This window comes from Rhinoderma darwinii, chromosome 7, assembly GCF_050947455.1.
Source record: "Rhinoderma darwinii isolate aRhiDar2 chromosome 7, aRhiDar2.hap1, whole genome shotgun sequence".
Lineage (NCBI taxonomy): Eukaryota > Metazoa > Chordata > Amphibia > Anura > Rhinodermatidae > Rhinoderma > Rhinoderma darwinii.
The window spans coordinates 37,935,107-37,957,528 of record NC_134693.1 but is presented as its reverse complement, the minus strand read 5'-3'; the positions used below and the strand labels follow the sequence as shown (position 1 = coordinate 37,957,528).

Sequence of the window (22,422 nt, the reverse complement as noted above, 5' to 3'; positions counted from 1 at the left end):
ATAGCGGGGTGGATTTTTCTTTGACATTGTAGATAATAGGTCATTCATGTCCCTCTAAGAACTAAAATAAGCTGCTTTACAAAGAGTAGAATTCCTAACCCAATGCTGGAGAATGGGACAAAGGATCCACTATGTGAAAAAGAACAGTTACAATTTTGTTTTGAGTCGCAAAATCGGAGGACTTGCCAATTATTCCCAAGACCCTCTCCTTGTCAAGGTTTCAGCCTAAATTTGGGCTTGACTATAGGTATAGGTCACCCCAATAAAAGATTGACATACAGTACCATCTATTATGTTTTAATGACACTTCTTTCTTTGTAATGATGAACGTGATTGGATGCGGCCTCTTTTATGGACTGTTTTTCTTCTATCTGTTGGTAAATAAAGGGAATATGTTTTTTTCTTTTAACGCTCAAGGACGGGGCTGGGGTTCTTTTAAGCACATATTACATTACCATAATACAATGGCATTTTAGGGTCCCTTTCGCAGCAGCAACTTCCGATCCACTTGTTTTAAACTTGGGGAGTCTGGGTGTTGTGGCCGCAATATAAATCCAGCTTTGCTTATGTCTGACCCACACTGGAGAGATATTAATAGGGTTCTATTAACATATATTCCTCCTTTGTGTGATTGTATGGATGTCTCCCTTGAGATGTGGTTTAGATTATCTTTATGTCCATGATTTTTATAATCTACATGTGGCCCCATTTGATCATTGTACGGCTCTGTTCACATCTGCGTCTGGGCGTTCTGTTGTTCTGCTCCGTGACAGAAGCCGAACAAGGGAATGCCAGACTCATCAGTTCTGTTGCAACACAGACACCAGCGACTGAGGTAACCCATTGACTTTAATGGGTTACGTTGAGGTGTCCGTGGTTTTACCGGAAACCATATTGCAGCATGCTGCTCTATTGTTTCTGGTAATCTCTGCCAGGATCTGCTACAGAGGCCCTTGACGGAGCCTCCAACGCAGATGTGAACAGGCCCTGAGTTTTAAGCGTTTGTTGAAAAGGTGTCTTAGGCTATGTTCACACGGAGTATTTTGCAGGAGGAATATCTGCCTCAAAATTCCGTTTGGATGTTTGAGGCAGATTTTCCTCTCCCTGCACGCCGAGTTTCGCGCCGTTTTTCGCCCGCGGCCATTGAGCGCCGCGGGCATAAAACACCGCGAAATACGCTTTCTCTGCCTCCCATTGAAGTCAATGGGAGGTCAGAGGCGTAAACGCCCGGAGATAGGGCATGTCGCTTCTTTTCCCCGCGAGGCAGTTTTACTGCTCGCGGAAAAAAGACGCCGACGCCTCCCATTGAAATCAATGGAAGGCATTTTAGGACCGTTTTTGCCGAGTTTTGCGACGCGGTTTCCGTGTCAAAGAACTCGGCAAAATACTCAGTGTGAACATAGCCTAAAATAGTATTCTGCAAAAAAGGGTTAGGTCTGCGCGACCACAGAGTAAATTAAGCATTACACGGTGCCCATTCAAATCGATGGGTTGTCTGTGAAATACAGGTCCTCCAGAATGATGGACGCTATTTGTAACCGCTTTCTATCATCCTGAATAGTGTCTGCCCCTCGATTAACTCAGAATTCCCTAATACTTTATCTGAAACTGGGTTTTCTAAACTGGACAACCCCTTTAAACTAAGCAGTCACTGTGAAAAGGGTAAATGTAATTGTTTTTTTATTTACATACGATTTTGGTTCTCGAAATGGCTTTTCCATCTATGTCTTAAATTTGTATAAGGCCCTGTTCACACCTGAGTTTTTTGCAGGCAGAAAATTCTGCCTGTAAAACTCAGCTCCATTTTTTTTTTTAAGTGGGTTTGCACCACAGGTGTTTTCTGCTGCGTTTTTTTTTTTTTTTTTGATCTGTGTCTTCAACAGGCCAAGGAAAAATCAGTGAGCGTTTTTATTTTGCGTCTCCCATTTATTTCAACGGGGTTTATGAGGCGGAAAACGCCTTAAGATAGGCCATGTCGTTGTTTTTTTCCTACGAGCGGTTATTCCTGCACGCGGGAAAAAAACTCCTCCAGCTCCCATTGAAATCGATGGGAGGCAATTTCGACCGTTTTTTTTTTTTATGGGGTTTTTGCCGCAGCTTCCGTGGCAAAAAAAACGTTTAAAAAAACAACAACCTGTGTACAGGGCCTAACATGGTCTAAATGGTTTCTACAGGGTCTAGGCTGGTGACCACTGATACTCTGGTGGGTTATCCCAGCCATCCTTCACACAGCAGAAGTCTTTTATTATTGCCTTTCTTTCGCAACCATAGACCAAACCTTATCGACTACTTTTTTATCTGTGTATCTTTAAGACTGTTGGATGTGCTGATGTTTTCTTATTAACTAGGTGTGTATCAGAGATGCTGCATTAGTAAGGCAAAGGTTAGAACTGAACGAACATTCATACCAGCGGAATACAAACATTTGGAGACTAGGGCGTTTTTGTAAAGGTTAGTTGGTAAGTCCAATGTTATAGGGTTTAAATAAATCAACCCAAAACGATACATTGAAGCGGACATTCCGTTAAGCTGCCCATGTTTTACATAGAAGTGCCATGTTTCAAGAGTCTCGGCAGACATTGGACTGAACAAAACAAACAACTTGCTTGACGGTTTCCGTAACTCCCATAGAAATGAAGAGAGCCACGTAGCTACGTCTCTGTTGACTCTCCGCCTAGATGCGGCAGCCACCTGAACAGGTGAGACGAGGGTCCAAGGGACCCTTGTTCTGGAGATAGGTGCGGGTCCCGCACCTATCAGACATTTGTGGAATGTCCTGTGGCTATGCCATAGATGTCGGCGTTCGGAATAACCCTTTAAGTAAATTTTTTTTTTTTTTTGCGTCTAACCCAGACATGGGCAAACTACGGCCCGCGGGCCACATACGGCCCGTTAGGCTTTTTAATCCGGCCCGCCGAACTTGTCCAAATCATAGTAAAAACCTCCTTTTTTTTTCCCCTTTCCCTGCAATGCCCACGTTTTCCCAATAGATGGCGCACTCAAAACACATTGACCGTTGTCCTTAACGCCGAAGGACGGATATATCCGTCCTCAGCAGCTGCTAGTTCGCGCAGGAGGACGGATATATCCGTCCTGTGATGGCGCGGGTACTGCCAGTGTACCCACGCGATCAGCGGCAGGAGCACGGCTGTTATACACAGCCTGGCTCCTGCTGCAACTGCCGGAATCGAAGCGCGCTCCGATTCCGGCAGTTTAACCCATTAAATGCCGCTGTCAATAGTGACAGCGGCATCTAATGTGTTTGACAGAGGGAGGGAGCTCCCTCTGTCACCCGATCGGCGCCCCCGCAAACAAATCGCGGGTCGCCGTCGGGTTTCCATGACAGCTGGGGGTCTAACAAAGACCCCCAGGTCTGTCTTCCGCAACTGCCTGTTTGGCGATGCCGGAGGCATGACCTAACAGGTTGCCTGTCAGTTTTACACTGACAGGCAATAATGCTTTGGTATACTAAGTATACCAAAGCATTATATATGCGATCGGCACATCGCATAGTGAAGTCCCCTGGTGGGACTTAAAAAAAAAATGTCAATCAGTTAAATAAAGTTTGTTGAAAAAAAATAAAATAATTACAGTCAAAATCAAATAAAACTTTTTCAGTAAAAGTGTCAAAACAAATCACACATACACATATATGGTATCCCCGCGATCGTAACAACTTGACCAATAAAATGAACACATTAATTAAACCGCCGGATGAACGGCGTCCAAAAAACCCGCAAAAAACAACGGCAAAATTCTCTCTTTTCTCCCATTCCCCCCATAAAAAATAAAATAAAAGTTAATCTATAAGTCCTATGTACCCCAAAATAGTACTAATGAAAACTACGCATTGGCCCGCAAAAATCAAGCCCACATACGGTCACATCGACGGAAAAATAAAAAAATGACGGCACTTGGAACGCGGCGATGCAAAAACAAGTAATTTTTTTCTAAAAGGGTTTTTATTGTGCAAACGTAGAAAAAACATATAAAACCTTTACATATTTGGTATCCTCGTAATCGTGCCGACCCATAGAATAAAGTGAACATGTTATTTATGCTGCATAGTAAAGGGCATAAATTTATAACGTGAAAATTAATGCTGGAATAGCTGCTAATTTTTAATTCTCTCCTAAAATAAAGTTAATAAAAGTTAATCAATATATTGTAAGCATCTAAAAATGGTACAATTACAAAATACAACTCGTCCCGCAAAAAACAAGCCCTTATACGGCTATGTCGACGTAATAAAAAAAAAGTTACGACTCTTGGAATGCGACCATGAAAAAACAAAAAATAATCCTTGGTCATTAACGTGCAAAATGGCCCGGTCATTAAGGGGTTAATGTGGCGCGTATTTCTCTTTATTTCACTTTAATTTTCACTTCGTTTCACGTCACCATTAAGCCCTTCGGTTTTCAAAGAGTACAATATCAGCCGTCACTTTGCCACGAAGCATGCAAACTATGCTAGCAAGCAGTCAACACAAGAACGGGCGGCTACTGCTCAGAGGTTGGCAGCTAATTTACAGAGTCAACAGAACTTTTTTCTTGATAAATCACAGTGCGTATGTTATTTTAATCTATTTACATTTCCTCCTCCCAGTATCTGCGAAATAGTATGTAAATGCCATATCTTGCATATTCCTTGAGACAAATTTATTAACTGATAAGGGCTATTTTTCACATTTGAAAGACAGTTAATAAATTGGGTTGTAGTGTTCTTACTGTGCTATGAGGTTTGCACACACTACATTTAATGCTTTAGTATATCCGGCCCAAACACTCCCTCCAAATGCTCCTGGCCCGGCCCCTCTGTCAAATTTTAGAACCCATTGTGGCCCGCGAGTCAAAAAGTTTGCCCACCCCTGGTCTAACCTGTGTACCATTCCCAGACTAAAGTCTGCTGGAATCTAAACCGGTTTAGGTTTGTTGAGTAAGGGTATGTGCACACACACTAATTACGTCCGTAATTGACGGACGTATTTTGGCCGCAAGTCCCGGACCGAACACAGTGCAGGGAGCCGGGCTCCTAGCATCATAGTTATGTACAATGCTAGGAGTCCCTGCCTCTTCGTGGAACTACTGTCCCGTACTGAAAACATGATTACAGTACGGGACAGTTGTCCCACAGTGAGGCAGGGACTCCTAGCATCGTACATAAGTATGAAGCTAGGAGCCCGGCTCCCTGCACTGTGTTCGGTCCGGTACTTGCGGCCGAAATACGTCCGTCAATTACGGACATAATTAGCGTGTGTGCACATACGCTAATGGTATTGGAGTTGAAAAGAAGAAAATAAATAAATAAACCCATGACACTAAATCTTATCAGAATATTCCAATTTCTAAACAGAATTCTGCGAAAACTTTGAGGGAATTGTTTTTTGCGCATTTACCTAATGTATTTTTGGAGGCTCGCCAAATCTAAATTTCTACTTGAAATAATTTTTTACTTAGCAACGAGCTGGAGATAAATATTTAAACTCTGTCCTGATCTACAGCTTTAGGTCACACTACATGAGCTTCTTCCAGCAATGTGTCCAGATAACGGGGGCAATACATGCAGGACCATTTACCGTACATATTTGAAAAGCAGCTTATTTTATGGGAGAATAAAATAAAACTTAAAGGGGTTTTCCCATTAGAGACATTTATGACATATCCAGAGGATATGTAAGATAGATGCGGGTCCCACCTCTAGTATACGCACCTATCTCTAGATTGGTGCCCCCTAAACCCCGTTCTACCTTTTTCTGCTCCCTCTGCCTCCCCGGCCACTTCCAGACTATATTGTTGGGAGTTAAGAAAACAGCATAGCTTGCTGAGCTAGGCTGTTTCTATAACTCCCATAGTAGTGAAGGCAGTTACAGAAGCAGCGTAGCTACTCTGGTAATTTATGGTTGGAATTCACCTGCTTCTGCCGCAACACAGAGAGGCAGAACGGGGTTTAGGGGGCCCCTTTCTAGAGATACGTGGGACCCACATCTATCTGACATTTATGACATATCCTGTCGATATGTCTCTCATGGGAAAATCCATTTAAGGCTGCGTTTACACTGCGTTTTTGTTGTGTTTTAAATGCTGCCATAACAAAAGCATCTAAAAAAATTTATGAGATTTTAAATAGCTGCACATTTTTATAAGGTCTACTGCTGTAAGCCTATGACTATTAAACTCAAAACCAAATTGTATGCGTTCAGATCAATTTTTCTTTCCATTTAAAAAAAAAAAAACGCACAATCTGGACCCAGCCGTAGAGTGCGTCCTTCCTAAATTTATTCCCCCTTTATACGTTCAGGAGTGCTTGGTAGGTGAATTGTTGTATTTCTTTATATTCTCAATAAATTGCCTCACAATGGGGATATTTTGTTCAGATCTGATGCTCTTAAGGGGGTTTTACACTGGGCGATTATCGGGCAGACGAGCGTTCAGATAACGCTCGTTGCTGGTAATTTCCCTGTGTAAACAGGGCAGCGATCAGCAGATGAACAAGCAAATACTCGATCATCTGCTGATCATATCGTGTAAACAGGAAGAAGCGCAGCCAACATAATAATGTATGGGGACGAGCAATAAGAGTAACGACCACTCGTCCCCATCCATAGCTCCATGTGAAAGGGGAAAACGAGCGCCGATAAACGATGTCTCGTTGATCGGCGCTCGCTGCACCTGCCGATTTATCGGTGTAAAAGAGCATTTAATATTAGCTTGTAAACGAAGTTAAAGCCATTGTCAGCCATATTGGTGGTTATGGACATCTGTCTTTGGTCACTTGGTTGCAGGTTACAGGAAACTCTTCTCCTTCTCCTTCTAGTTTCTCCATGTCTTTTATTCTCGCACATGCTAGGCCTCATGCACGTGACGGAACCATGTACACGGAGCCTGTCTGGTGGCGCATGTTGTCTCTAGCTCCGTACTACTGAGCTGTGGCCATTCTGTTGTGCTAGTCTTATGGACGTTTTGTGGAGCTGTTGCTTCACGTGGGAGAATATCTATGTACCATGGCATCTAATGGAGCATGCCATTAATTGTTTCTGTAAGATATTGTATAAATCCAACAGAAAAAAACGCTATATTGCCATTTGTATGAGCCCTTACTCAAAAGTTGTTCAATCTACGCCAGGTAACAACCAAATTCCCTAATTTTTATTTGGGTGCACAACTCTCTAGACCTTTCCCGCAACCAGGTAGCAACAATAGACCCTTAAATTCAAAGAAAGCACTTCATATATTTTATTTTTTAGTGTATTTCTTTTTTTTTTCCCCATCTGCTCCATAATACATAAGTTGCGACATTTCGTGCTATCTCAAAAAAGCCCTTTCTCACGCTGATTTGGTGCACTGGCCAAGTGGCAGACATGGGCACCATTGCAGCTTGAGAAATGGCTTTCTGTGACGGCCAAAATGTTGCAATTTATGTATTATGGTTCACGAACAGGTGGAATAAAAGATATATACGGTACTAATGCATAAATACTTGGAGTGATACCTTTTGAATTTGAGACTCCTTAGCTCATATTTATCTGCTACCCAGCAATGCAATCTCCTCTTCAGTTAAAGGGTTGCCCAAGATTTTTCTAATCCTGTAAAATCTTTTTAAAGGAGCTGTTTAGTTTTACGCCGGTCTTGACCTGTGGTTTACCAGGTGGAATCCAGATAAGGTGTCGAGATGCTCTAATAGGCCATTTAAAAAGAAAATCCAGACTGAAAATGTCTATTGTAATACGCTCAAAATATATTGTTATCCTCACAGGTTATTCTGCACTGTATATAAACAAATTCCATGTAGTAGGACCTTCTGACGGGTGAAGGTTTCATAAAGTACATGCTGTACTGTTTATTATGCAGATCTATACCACGGTTTTCACAAGTCATACTAAGCGGATTATGGATGAACATGGTGTGAATCACTGTTAGGTGCGGCTTCACACTTGGCTCCTATTACTGGTTATCATTTAGGTTGGATAAGTGTAACCTTTGTTGTACATTGTTTGCTTGGTTTTCTGCCACAATACCATCACACTGGCATGACACTTTCAAATTTGAGTGGGTCAAAAGCCTCTTGACTTCTGTACTGTCACGGTTTCCATAATAAACCGCAGATAGCATTTACACATATACGCCGTGCCGTAGGTAGTAGCGTACTTTTTGCACCTGCATAGAAAAGAAATGGTTTGGTGGCTTTTATTTTGTAGAGAGTTCATGTTCGGGATTTCCTTGTAGCCATTGTGCAGTAGTGGTAACTATTATTGAAACCTTAACGAGTTATCGGTTTATCTTTGTGATAAACCTGTATTTCCTAGCCACACCTAATGAAAGATTATATTTTCTTATTCCTAGTCCTGTATGTTCATGTCGTGTTTCAAATCTAATTCTACTCAAAAATCAAGTATGTGTGTGCGCACATAACATTGGATGATGGTCACTGGGGAGTTGCAGGTTAAACACGCTGTGGAGGCGTTATTGTAAATCAGGGACATAATATCACTTGTGACTAGGAAGATCCGTGTGAACAGATCCTGTACGCTGGGTGCTGTATGTACGGAGCTATTCTTCCCCAGAAGCAATGTTTATACATACGGCATGACATAATGTTTTTCTGTCGGATTCGTACGGAATTCGACTGGCGAAAAACCTCCATATAAGAGGTAGAGTAGAGGCCCCATGCACTTGAGCGGGAGGCGGTAATATGGTCGTGTTCGTGAGTTCTGATGCCTCCGTAGGGCACCGCATTAGATTGAGAGAAGCAGCAGATTGTACAATCTTCACGTTAGATAAACTTTGATCAGTGTCGGATGTGTTCACAGTAGGCCAAAGGTTCTGCAACAGGTTGATGTGAAACTAGGTGAAAGAACATAAACGGCAAAGGTGGATTACAAGTGTTTCCTAGAATGCAAGTGTGACGTGACCTTTTCGTCTTCTTTTAGTTATAGTCACTCTGTCATGCTCTTTTGGTGGCCTCTTTGTGACATCTTTGGCAGCCTTTTTCTCCATTGATTTACAGTGAACCTAAATCATGATTTCAGACTGAAGGACTTCATAATAAATCTTTTTATAGGGGTTGGAGTTCTGTTCTTCTGTTGCAGAGCTCCCAATCCGCTGCTTCCTTTCATACAGCCACCGAGTTAAATCACTGTATTCTGGCTGTCTACAATCGCGATAAGCAGTTCTAGGAAGATTTGCTCCAACAGCTGCTACCAAATGTCATGTTTTGTGACTGTATGGCCCTTCTAAGGGAAAGCGGAGTCGAAAAGCGGAATGTTTCGATGCCATTTAGTAGCTGACATATTAGTGGTCAGCTTTCTAGTCCACTGAAAGGAGGAGGAAGGGTGGAGAAAGTTAACCATCTGGATGAGCGTACGAGTGTATATGGCATATCTGCAGTGTGAATTCTGTGGATCTCTATGTACAATTTTATTTAACCAATATTTGCTGAGAGTATGCGCATCAACTTTCACATTTATTCATAATAGTTGCTTGTCGCAACGTTCACTTTGCATAAATAAGTATTAATTGGATCCATTCAGGGCATGGTTATCTGGCCTATCTAAAACCCAGTACACACCGTCGCTAAGGGTCTATGTTACGGCCCCGTAGGCACGCCATGTGCAGTGGTATGGTGCCTCTGTTATGCACTGCGTTCAGCATTGCTTCTATGGGAGAATATAATGCCACCATACTCTGGCACATAAAGTGCCTACGGGCCCGTAATGTGGACCTATAGGGACTCTGTGTACAGGGTTTTAATAAGGCCAGATAACCTTGTAATGCTGCATGCATGGGCCCTACTGGCTTGTTTTGTGGAGTAGTTGTATGGATTTATCTTCCTATGTAGATGGCGTCATTTCACCATTTCTGCATGTGAATGGACAATTCGGATCATCACAACAATTAATTATTGGGATCTTGCTCTGAATAGATGAAAGCATCTTCATGTCACTAGCGGAATTTTTTTTTTCTTTTTTAGAACTTAGATGTGATATGTACAGTGAACCTGTGTATTGATCTCTGCTGCTTCTTTTTTTTTCAGGAAGAAAAGCGGAAGGACGCCAGTGCAAAACAATGAGGTGACTGCTTTTTGTCAATGAGGGAAGTTTTATTTCTTATGGTTTAGCTGAATGGTGGCCCTTGTGAAAAATTATCAGTTGCTGCAACAAGTGGCGGATTAAGAAGACCATAATCCCTGGGCTGTTCCACAAGCTTGGGCCCCCCCTTCATCACCACCGCCCTGCCACGCCGTGTCTATATTAAACACCACCTTTCTGTGTGAGCATTGACACATGAGTGTTACGATTCCCCTTGTCAAAGGGTTGTGTCCCTACATACTGACAGTCTCCAAACATCGCTGACCGTATCACACATCCTCTTGACAATGGGAATCGTAACACGCATTTGTCTATTAGTCCTGAGTACACCAAGACTTTATGTAAAATATAAGGATATCCTATAACAGACATGTCAGGGGAGGGGACAGATCTATAAATCCAATGACTCACAAGTGATTTCTTCTCTGGTGGGAGTCGTTCTCTTTTCTTCTCCATCTGACAAAGACCGTTATGGCGACTTCTCCTGATGACTGCAGAGTCTCCTGATGAGAAATTTTTGTCCCTCAATTCTGCAGCCATTTTCAGCGTCGATAGCAACGCAAAAATCCAGAAACTAAACACTCTAAATTGTTTTATACCCCAGACTCCTAAGCAAATTAAGACCCCAGACCCATACATTAACTCAGACCAATAAATTCAGTCCTCAAGGGATAACTAAACATTTAAAAAAGATTTGGCGTGTCATAGTGATATGTCAGAGTTTTGATCGATGGGGGTCCGAGCACTGAGACCCCCACCGATCGCTAAGACAAAGTGGCAGAATTGCTCGGGTGAGCACTGTTCCACTTTTATTTCTGATCGTCTTTCCTCGGAGCGGTGTGCGAACTCATAGACTTTCTATTGAGCCCGTACGCCGCTTGCTCGGCTATCAGAGGAAATACGATCAGAAACAAAGTGGCACAGCACTCACCTGAGCGCTTCTGCCACTTTGTTTCAGTGATTAAAGGGGGTCTCAGTGCTCGGACCCCCACTGATCAGAACTTTTGACATGTCACTATGACGTAATTTAAAAAAAAAAAAAAAAAAGTTTAGTTACCCTTTAAGCAGTCAGACACCCTTGCAGTAAAATAACTCCTGAGGGCTATATGAGAAGGGGGGGGGGGGGGTTAGTGCGCCTCATGGGAGGGTCTGAGCGTCTGACTCTTATGGCTCTGGGGGGAAGGAGTAATCCCCCCCCCCATAGAGACCTCAGCAGTCATTTAGATGCTCTTTGACTTGCGTTATACACACACACACACACACACACACACACACACACACACACACACACACACACACACCGCACACTATATGTACTTACATTATGCTCACTATAAACACTATATATATACACACACACACACTATATAGACTTACCCTCTGTTCACTATATACACAGCACACAAACCAGAGCCTCTTCCTTTGCGTTGCTTGTGTATGGGTACAGTACAGCCTACAGGACCTTAATCATGTGACTGTGATGTCACTACAGGTCCTTCAACACCTAGTTGCAGCCTTGCCGTTATCAAGCAGCTGCTGGAGGTATAGACAGTCCGGACAGTGCACAGCAGCACAGAGGAGCAGACTGTCAGGGAGAGAGACTCCAGCACCTGCCCATCACAATCTCTGACAGTCTGCTCTCTACAGCTGGTGTTCTGTGCCGCCCACCCCCTGTTCCCTGGCTGCAATTGACTCCCTCTGCACATGCCAACCCCCACCTCTTGATCAGCAGGGGGGACTGAGAACTGCGAGAATGCGGCAGGCAACAGCCCTGGATAGTTTTTTTTTAACTTATGTGCGGTTTGGGCGGCCATGGGCCCCCTGGGAGCCTTGTGCCCCCCGGGCGGCCGCCTGAACCGCCCATATGAGGATCCGCCACTGGCTGCAACACGGAAAATAAATTTGTGCTAATGTAAAAGCATGTTATTCACTTATATAAAAGCATAATTTGGTCTCAAGCTGGTTATACACAAAAAATGTGACCTTCCCATAAATATTCAAAAAAGCGGAGGGGCATAAGTTGATATTTCTGGCAGTGGTTTATCTCCTGGCAGAACAAAGGATCATGCATGTTGAAATTCAGAATGCCCGTTCCTTTTTTCCCCTGATATCTGCCATCAAGGGACAAATGGAAGATTCCTTAAGATATTGGATTGTCAATGATTCCTGCTGAAAAAAGACGGGATCTGCAAAAATTCATGTTTACCTTAGAGATTATTCAGTTTTGACGACAAAAAAAAAGTGTGTGCATGTTCCATAAATAGAGAAGAGAAATAACAAAAATAAAATCATTATAAAAAATAAAGATGAAAAAAAATAAGCATGCCTCCAAGATGAGCGGCAACCCTACGGGATGTTACCCAGGATGCCGTTTCTGGTAGTATTTTAAAGTACGTTGGACTAATTAAAGACGTTGTATGAGATTAGGAAAATATGGCTGCTCTCTTCCAGAAACACCACTCTGTAATAGTGAAATGCCACATACAACCCATAGACAAGTGTGGAGCGGATTGTGAAATAAACAGCCATGTTTTCCTAATCTCATACAACCCCTTAAATGCCCTGCACAATGCAGAGAAGTGTGCAAAATACTGTATGTGCGGGATGCTGCCATACCATGCTCCGTCACGTGCTGTATGAGAGAGATGTTTGCCCCCAGAACCAATGCCCCTTATGGAGAATACCTCTATAATATGGCATCCAATATAGAGAATGCCACATTTGCTTTTCAAATTGATACAGATTCCAAGGAAAAAAATAAAATAGATCTGTTTGCTTCTATATAAAGTCCTACAGCGGTACAGTAAAGGCCCCATGCGCCTTTAAAGGGAATGTGTTGCCAGAAAAACATGTTTTTTTTTTAAAAATTAAACATTTAGTGTGTGGGTGATTAAACATTGTTCAAATTTTTTTTATTTTTTTGCACGAGTCCATGTAATATTATAAATTATTTCTAATTTATAATACTACCCATTTTTGGTCACTAGATGGAGCTGTTCCCAAAATTGCAGCATTGCAACATTGGGTTAAAAGCCCTCGCTCTAGTGAGCTCTCAGCATCCCCCCCTCCTTTATCCTGGCTAGTGCCGGGATAAACGAGGGGTTTGAAAGGTTTAACCTCCTACACTGTGTGTCGCCATTTTTTGAGGTAACCCACAGTGTAGTAGGTTTACATACAGTAGTGAACACACACAAACACTAACATACATTGAAATCTCTTACCTGCTCCTGCCGCCGCGGCTCCCTCCGGCCCGTCCGCTCACTTTGCTGCCGCTGTTCCATGTGCACAAGTCCGGAAGCCGCGACCGGAAGTAGTAATATTACTGTCCGGCCGCGACTTCCGGTCCACAGGAAAATGGCGCCGGACGGCGCCAATTTCGAATAGGACTGTGTGGGAGCGGCGCATGCGCAGTTCCCACACAGACGCCGTACACGGCAGTCAATGGGACGGGAGCCGTTCACAGTCCCTATGGGACTGTGGCTGCCGTGTTCCATGTCTGTGTGTGTCGTTAATCGACACACACAGAAATGGAACAAAAAATGGCAGCCCCCATAGGGAAGAAAAAGTGTAAAAATAAGAAACAGTAAAACACAAACACACAAATGAAAATAAACGTTTTTATTAAAGCACTAACATCTTTAACATATAAAAAAATTATTTGTGATGACACTGTTCCTTTAAAGTTGTCCTGATACAGCTTCGTACAAAACGGAGCGGTAATACGTGCGTGAGGCCTTAGTGTATACATAATATGTAGATAGAATTCTATATAAGGTGTCTGTTTTAATTCTTTACCTATCTGCCAGGCTACAAGAAATACCCTATCTTATTAGAAAATAGAAGTAATTGCTAACTTCAATTGTTTTTTGAATTCCGCAATCTTGTGTTTTTGCAGAAAGAAAGTAAAAAAGAAAAAGCAGTGGTGGACCGAGTGTTCTTTGGCAGGATTGGCCACATCCTGAAAATATTAGTTCCCAAAACTTTCTCTAAAGAGGTGGGTATTTGATGTTTCATATCCTTCTAACACTAGCAGATCCACAAACGGAATAAAATGTTGTTTTATTTTGCTGTGATGGTCACTGAATTCAATGTTCTTTATGTATTACAGGGCGGATATCTCCTGCTGATCGCGATCACACTGGTTGCACGCACATACTGTGACATTTGGATGATTCAGAATGGCACTTTTATTGAAAGGTATGGCTGAAACCACATTAGTATGTGGACTTTTCACAGTTGCTGGATGATCTTTTTTTGGCTTTTGCGATATTCATGCTTACAATCTTTAAAAATGTTGAGAATTTAAATAGCACCGATATTCCTGGCAGCATCTAATAGTGTACTACCAGTCACGTCAGCGTTCACGTCTCCCGCCAGAAGTTTAAATGTGGGGGCTAGAGACGCACCCAGCCGATCAGCCGGGAACTGGCTGCAAAACTCAGGGACCGTTTTTATTTAAAAAATATATATTTTTTTCTGTTCAAACGCTAATGTCATCAACCAATATTGCTTACCCCACAGGAGGTCATCTGTCCAGCACCACCTTTACACTGTGTTCACATATCTGTGCCGATTCTGTCAAAAACCCCATACAAAACAGTGCGGCATGCAGCACAATTTTGTCTCCTAAAATCACGGAAACCATGACAGAGACAAGACTGAACCCAATATAGTCCATGGGTTCAGTCAGGCGCCGTAGCTGTAGACGTATTTTTTTTTCTGTAAACGTTTTTTTGCTGCTTTTTTTTTTTTTTTTCCTTCTAAACTTGTAATATATTATTTTTGTTGCAGCGGAATCATAAGCAGAAATAGAGCAATTTTCAAGGAGTACTTTTTCCAGTATATAGCTGCAGTTCCACTGGTAACACGTTGTGGAAATATCCAGGCTTTGACAGCATGACACATGATTTGTGACCTTTTGCAGAACTGTGCAGCATGCGGAGTGCAAAATGTTGCATTTTCTTTTGAAGGACAGTTCCACTTTGTTCACAGAGGACCTGTCATTAGATTATATAAATTGAACTGTTCTACTCTCCTGAATAGTGCTGTCTCGCTGATTCCAGTGCTGTTTTTTTTTTATTTTTTATTTCCTGGACTTCCCAATCCAGAGATTTGATCCCCTGTTGTGTTTGCTCCCGCTATGCTAATTTGCTATAGTTAGCCAACAGGGCGTGGACTACCCTCAAGCTGCCTCATGCTGATTGGTGAAGCTAGCTCCACCCATTTGGATAACTACAGCAAATTAGCACAACGGGAGCCAACACAACAGTGGGCCAAATCTTCCGGAACGTGCGGGTCCAGGAGAAAAAGCAAAGCGAAACTGTCTGTTTAAATAATTGTAACATTTGGGGCAGTGTGTGAATATAATCCTAAACCCCAGCAGCATGGGTGATTTTTGGTAGCATGATAACAATATGTGGTTTTACATGCAATTGCCCTACAAGTCTTCCAGTGTGAAGGCGCTCTACTTGGGAAAAAAAAGGCTTTCAAAATTTCCCGGTTGGCCACAAACTACACATCTCTATTAGCCACACACAGCAGGTTTGACTTTATTCGCTTTTGTCGGCAATCGTGTGCCTAACCGAACTGCTAAAAATCTCCAGTGTACCTTGACCAATATAATATATTGGGTCTAATGTATTAACCACTTTAAGTACAAGTGGCCTTGCTACCTGTAACCAGAGTTCAATAATCTCCGCTGAAAAAGCTGAACTTGAATTGGTTGCTATATGTAACGGGGCCGTCAATTTTCTGCCGTTAAGCTTCTATGCTGCTACTAAGGCCATTATTCCCAGGCACTCGTGATACTTGATAATGTAATAATGAATATGGCAAATTGACTGCGGTGAGATTTGGCTGCTTGTAAATCTCTGAAGTGTAGGGTATAAATGACATTGTGCCAATTATATCTATGTAGAGCACTGTATTGCATTTTGTGAAACGTTGGTTTTTAACACTGTGTGCATGTGATGGTTTGCAGCGCAATCATTGGTCGAAGCAGAAAGGATTTTAAGAAATACCTATTGAACTTTATCGCCACCATGCCTGCCGTAAGTCTAATTTTTTGAGTTTTTATTTAATTGCACAGTTAGAAAAATTGATGTTTGAGAAACAAGAAATATGAATGGGGTATTCCCATCTTCTAATGTAATGGCATATTGCTAGGATATGCGTTATTTTTAGGATTGGTTGTAGTTTATCTATGATGCTAGGACTCACCGTATTCCCGCGGGACGCAGTCTCGTACTGTAATCTTGTTTTCAATGCGGGACGGTAGTGACTCACGGCGTCGGGTTACGGCTCCCTGAACTGTGTTCGGTACGGGAAATGTGGCCAACATCCATATCTGACGGACCGAACACGGCCATGTGAATAAGGCCTTCTAGTCACTTCACACAGAGGAGACCATTTCATTGAAGAGTCCACCTTATTGTGCGACACTTTACAACAGTGCTTTAGTTCACATGAGCGGCAGGATTAGTACATGGCACGTTTTGTATAATCGTAGATTAGACTTTAGGAACTGCTCGGTGCCTGGCTTAACTTGCATTAATCCTACTCAAGTGATTTACTTTAATTGCTTTGCTGAAAGATAACTTTCAAGGCTTTACTGCTAATAAATTGTTGATAAAAAAAAATCTCTGTTTTAAAGGGAATTTTTTTCATGTATTTTATTTTGGCTTAATTCAATAAGTCTGTTGAAGATAAATAATCTGTTCTGGTTTTTAAACTTCATAGCTATCTTTTAAACTTCCATAGGGCAGCCATATTGGAGGGACACGCTTCATTCCTGTGTTGTCTGTATAGACAATGCATCTGGGTGTGCTTTATGGCAACTGAAGTGATAGGGAGTTAGGTGACAAATTTCATAGATTATTAGTCTCCAGAAAGTAATAGAGTACAGCGCCTCCCCCAGAGACGAGCGTAACGGGAGATGCATGCAGAACGTTATCTGTGTGTATAGTGTCATTATCCTGCCTTGTGTGGGCTACCAGCAGTGTAATGGAGCTGCCATCAAAGGGCCTTTTACACCGGCAGACACTGGGACGGTGCAGCGAGCGCCGATCGAGACATTGTTGATCTGCGCTTGTTTGCTCTTGTCACACGGAGCTATGGATGGGGACGAGCGGTCGTTACACCGATTGCTCATCCCCATCAATTATCATGTCGGCAGCGCGTCTCCCTGTTTACACAGGGAGATGTGCAGCCGACAGTGATATTTAACTTTTTTAAAACTATACGATCAGCAAATGATCGAGCATTTGCTCGTTCATCTGCTGATCGCTGCCCTGTTTACACAGCGCAGTTATCGGCAACGAGTGTTATCTGAACACTTGTCTGCACGATAATCGCCCAGTGTAAAACCCCCTTAACTTGTTCACTGTCTAATAAGGAGATTACTCGTTCTGCTCCAGTCTATACAGAAAAGCTTACAAGTGAGCAACAGAAAACAGGAGGTGTCCGCCTATTGTGACTGCTCTAATGGCCAGTGTAAAAACGAAAATATATTTAAGTTTTATTTTCATATATTTATGTGAATAGTAAAAAAAAAAGTGAAGAAAAACCTGATTTTAAATGTCATTTTCTTAAGATGCATTCCCTTGAAGATCTAATGTATTGGATTTGAAAAGTTGTTTTTTTCAGTTTAAAAAAAATAAATAATTATATATATATATATATATATATATATATATATATATATATATATATATATATAGTGCTAGACCATGTTCATAAGCAAAACTAAGTAAAACAGGGTTTGCAGGCTATCGATTTCACTAAGGGGACATGATCCTGGCATCCACGCATGCTTTTCCTTTTACTGGACCAGGACTATGCGGTCCGGCGGGAGGCTGCTTGGACGTGATGATAGGGGCAGAATCCAATGAAGGGGGGGATATATAAGTTCTAAACCTTAGAAAAAAAGTAAACCTGTGACCTAGCATTGTGGATCTAATTTTGTGACTAAAAAGCTTTGCCGTTAAAAAATTCAAAATGTCTGTCCGGCGGGGTTTTACTGTGTATTAATGTATGTGCTGCTTGTCCGCAGATCTCATTAGTGAATAACTTCTTAAAATTTGGTCTGAATGAGCTGAAGTTATGTTTCCGAGAGAGGCTGACCAAGCACCTTTATGATGAATATCTGAAGTGAGTACCTACTTAAATTGGTTTCAGTACATTCTGTGTAAAGAGAAGAGTAGTGTGCCATAAACTGAGATATGTGTGTATATCAGCCCAGGCTTAAATGAAAGTGGGTGAGAGGCTCAGGTTGTGTGAGCCGAAACTTCGCACTTTTGGGGTGAATAAAGCACCCACTTTTTTCACCATAAGCCTTTGTGAGTGCTGCCTATTTACTACTTTTTATATAAATATATATATATATAGATATATTTGTATATTCACTTCTATTATGCTGTATACAATAAAGTAAATGCGCTATATTTAGTAGTAGACCGTTATAAAAACTAGGTGGTGTTGTTTCTCTATGTAAGGGCTCATTCACACGAACGTTGCCCACCTCGGACGTGAAAAACTGCCGTTCTCCATGTCCGAGGTTGACCCGTGCGGCACGCGCTGTCACGGATCCCCTACAGACATGTCCTATTTTTCAACGGAGCGTTCACACGCTCCGTTAAAGCAACAGTCATTTGAACGGCCCCATTGAAACGCATGAGTCTGTGTGACGGCCATTGTTTGAACGGCCGTCACACGGACGTGATTCACGCTCGTGTGAATGAGGCCTAAAAGTGTGTTTAAAATGCACGGAAAACATTGGAAAAGTGAGATGACTCTCCTGGGTGTATAGTTAATAGCAAAAATCCATTGTTTCATGTAGTCAGAGAGGGAAAAAATTCTGCACGAATGCCAAAAGCTGTACTGCTCTGTATAAACAGAAGTGTGTGTGTGTGTATATATGTATGTGTATATATATATATATTATTACCATTATTATTGCTGCTATTATTATTATTATTATGATTTAGTACTATTTAGTTTTATTTTTTTTTATAAAGATCCTTCACTTATTACAAAATGGGTAACTTGGATAACCGGATAGCAAATGCTGATCAGCTTCTTACACAGGATGTGGAGAAGTTCTGCAACAGTGTGGTGGACTTGTACTCCAACCTGAGCAAGGTAAATGACATTTTTAATTTTAGTTTTGCAGATAAAATGCTGTAAACATTTTCATTATTTAACCAGGACGGTGGAGTCGGGAAGCCAAACTTCCCACTCCCCTATTTTTCTATTGTCTGACTCCTTAATAAAATAACATCAGGCTTTATCGCCATCCTGTAAATAATCAGGCTACTTAGAACATAAAATATTTTTTTATTGGAATACAATTTCTCAACAAAAAACTTCTGTAATTTCCTGTGAGTAATTGTACAACAGACTTTGCATTCTTACAACTTCACAGCCCTTTATTTAGCCAAGGTTGCCATTGTCTTAAATCTATGTGGAGCTCAAATCTATGGTAAATTAAGATTATTTTTGTAAGGACCGATTCTACGTTTTTTTACAGGATTTTCCCCCATTTGCTTCAGTGGAGGAAAAGTGCAGCATAAAAAATGACATGTAATTAAGACCTGTTCTTTGTATTTTACATTTTGGTTCTGCATAGGATCAGGTTTCTTAGAGCTTTCTCTTTAAGAAAGAAAGAGAAATAAAAATCTAGACGACTACTGGAATATGTGAGCATACACTGGACAATGTGAAGCTGTGATGCTCTATCATAATAGTCCTTGGTAGGAAAGTTTTTTTTTTTCAGGCTACGATTAAGGCTTTGTCCGTCAGAACGGAGCACTGACAGACACAAACGGAAACCATAGGTTTCCGTTTCCATCACCATTGATTTCAATGGTGACTGATCCGGTGCCAATGGTTTCCGTTTGTCTCCGTTGTGCAAGGGTTCTGTAGTTTTGACGGAATCAATAGCGTAGTCGACCGTTGAATTAATGAACTGGTGACAGTGCCTCTTCAAAGAGAATCTGTCAGCAGTTTTGAGCCCTCAATACTGCTGACAGCCCTATATGTAGAGGAGGGGGAGGTCAGTGTAACAATACCTGTTGTGTCGGTCATGCAAGTTGCTGACAAATCACCGTTATAATGCCCTCAGCGCCGCTATTACAAGTGCCACGGAGTCTGCCCTCTGATGTTCAAGTGCTCTGGGCTCCCCTCACTGTACCCTGCCACCCCCTCCCCTCTGCTCTTGCGGTATCTCCTCAATGGACACTATTGAGTTGTACATATTATGTTATGTGCTATGTAGCATGTCAAAATGTTAAATATTCATTTAGAATTTATGTATCTGTCACTTTAAAATTCATAAATAAATCATTCTGTGTTGTAGCCATTTTTGGATATCGTCTTGTACATCTTCAAGCTGACAAGTGCCATTGGAGCTCAGGTAAGAAAGCCCGGGTGTTGCCTGCTGAACTACTTTACATGTGCACTCTCCGTTGCGAATCATGACTGGTGCTTTATGTCCCCAGGGTCCAGCAAGCATGTTGACTTATTTGCTCGTCTCAGGACTTTTCCTTACACGCCTCAGGAGACCTATTGGTAAAATGACTGTTACCGAACAGCGATATGAAGGCGAATACAGATATGTCAACTCACGGCTCATTACCAATAGGTAATCTTGGTCTCTGTTGCTGTAGTTAACCCTGTAAAGACTTCAAGGCAAATTTACTAAAACTGCCATATTCTCGCCAGTCTTATGTGTCTCATCTTCCCTGCTGGCTGTGACCGCAGCCATGCACCATAATTGTAGTGCAATGACCGCGGACGTGTGGCATCCATTTTCTCCCCCGAATCGGATAGTAAATTAAAAAAGATACTCCCTGCTCCTTTTCGCTTTTTCCTTCTGGGTCCCCTCTGCATGCTGCAGCTCATACAAGGTTCTGATGCAGGGTGACCCAGCACCGCAAAATATATCCAGTGCTGCATCGCATACAACGTCCTGACACTGCCCGGCGTCAATACGTTGTATGAGGTGCGTTGTGCTGAGGGGAAGAGAGTGTCCGTGGGCTGAGCATACATTTATTTTTATTTTAGTTTTTTACATTTATTTAATTATCTGAAGGGGGTTGGGGGTATTCTGATCAGGGATAGGGGGGTTACGGTACGAGACCAAACACTGGCCACTACCTTGGCCGCAGAGTACGGTATATTTCTACTGTAATTTATGCCATTTTTCTGGCCAATTCTAAATTTGTTGGCATCGCTTTGGTACTGCCTTTTTTGGGAAACCAGATCCCTTTCCACTAAGGTAGCAAGGTTGACGTAAAAAGGGCAAAATTCGCAACTTGCGACTTTTATATGCCAGTGGCGTAGAAAGGTTGATAAAATTCCGCCCTTTGTGTTTGACTTTTATGAAACACATGGGGTTGGATTGATTAGTTCTAAACCAGTTTTCTGATACAGAAAAGTCCTATACGGTATAAATGACGCAATTTGGGACGAGCTTAGCCGAAGGGGTAGTGCAAATCTACTCCAACTCATGGCTGTTGTAGATTTGACTTTCTGGCGCACAGACAGCCATAGTTGCGCCTAGCGTGAGCATCTTACTCAGCATGGTTTTAGATTTAGACTAGCTTTGGGTTTGGAGGTATATGGGAGGGTCGGTAGATCTATAGATAACAAATTCACCGTCCACCAAGACCAGTGTACGACAACAGACCTGGGTGCACATCCCAGGGACCGGATTAATGTCCCTTCTGGATACAAACATCAAATATGCAGCACTCCAAAAATGAGTGAAAAAGGAGCTTTATTAGCCCTGGTGCTATGTTTCGGCTCAAAACGCTAGAGCCTTTCTCGCGCCTCTCTCAGGCTCTTGAGAGAGGCTCTAGCGTTTTGAGCCGAAACGTAGCACCAGGGCTAATAAAGCTCCTTTTCACTCATTTTTGGAGTGCTGCCTATTTTTGATTTTAGATAGACATGGAGGTATATATACATGGATATAGATCTCCAATATTTTTTTTCATTTTTTGTTCTAGTGAAGAAATTGCCTTCTACAATGGAAACAAAAGGGAAAAACTGACCATTCACTCTGCTTTTAACAAATTGGTAAGAACTGACCAAACATGGCTTTCCAATTCTAGATTCACTGGAGAAAATTGGTAACTTTCATTGCTGATTTTATGTAATAGATATTGAACCTCTCATTGTTGACTACAAGAAAGATCCAGTTATTAAAATGGTTAAGTTCTTAAGATTATAGGACTGCTAAATAAATATATCTATGAAATAACCGCGGTGGTAACTGGAAGCTTACATTCATGTTCTGATAACCGTAGAAAACGGTAATGATTATTTGGTGTACATACACT

General features: G+C 41.9%; 1 protein-coding gene across 1 annotated transcript in view; it reads left to right on the top strand.

The window, feature by feature from the left end:
• The window catches only part of ABCD3 (ATP binding cassette subfamily D member 3), a 44,631-nt gene that overhangs the window by 5,630 nt on the left and 16,579 nt on the right, over window positions 1-22,422 (top strand). Inside the window, exons 2-10 of the mRNA XM_075833183.1 lie at window positions 10,030-10,066; window positions 13,980-14,078; window positions 14,193-14,281; window positions 16,065-16,134; window positions 18,135-18,232; window positions 19,099-19,222; window positions 20,439-20,495; window positions 20,581-20,723; window positions 22,090-22,159. Coding sequence (XP_075689298.1) covers window positions 10,030-10,066; window positions 13,980-14,078; window positions 14,193-14,281; window positions 16,065-16,134; window positions 18,135-18,232; window positions 19,099-19,222; window positions 20,439-20,495; window positions 20,581-20,723; window positions 22,090-22,159 — 787 coding nt within the window. The remainder of the gene's footprint in view (window positions 1-10,029; window positions 10,067-13,979; window positions 14,079-14,192; window positions 14,282-16,064; window positions 16,135-18,134; window positions 18,233-19,098; window positions 19,223-20,438; window positions 20,496-20,580; window positions 20,724-22,089; window positions 22,160-22,422) is intronic.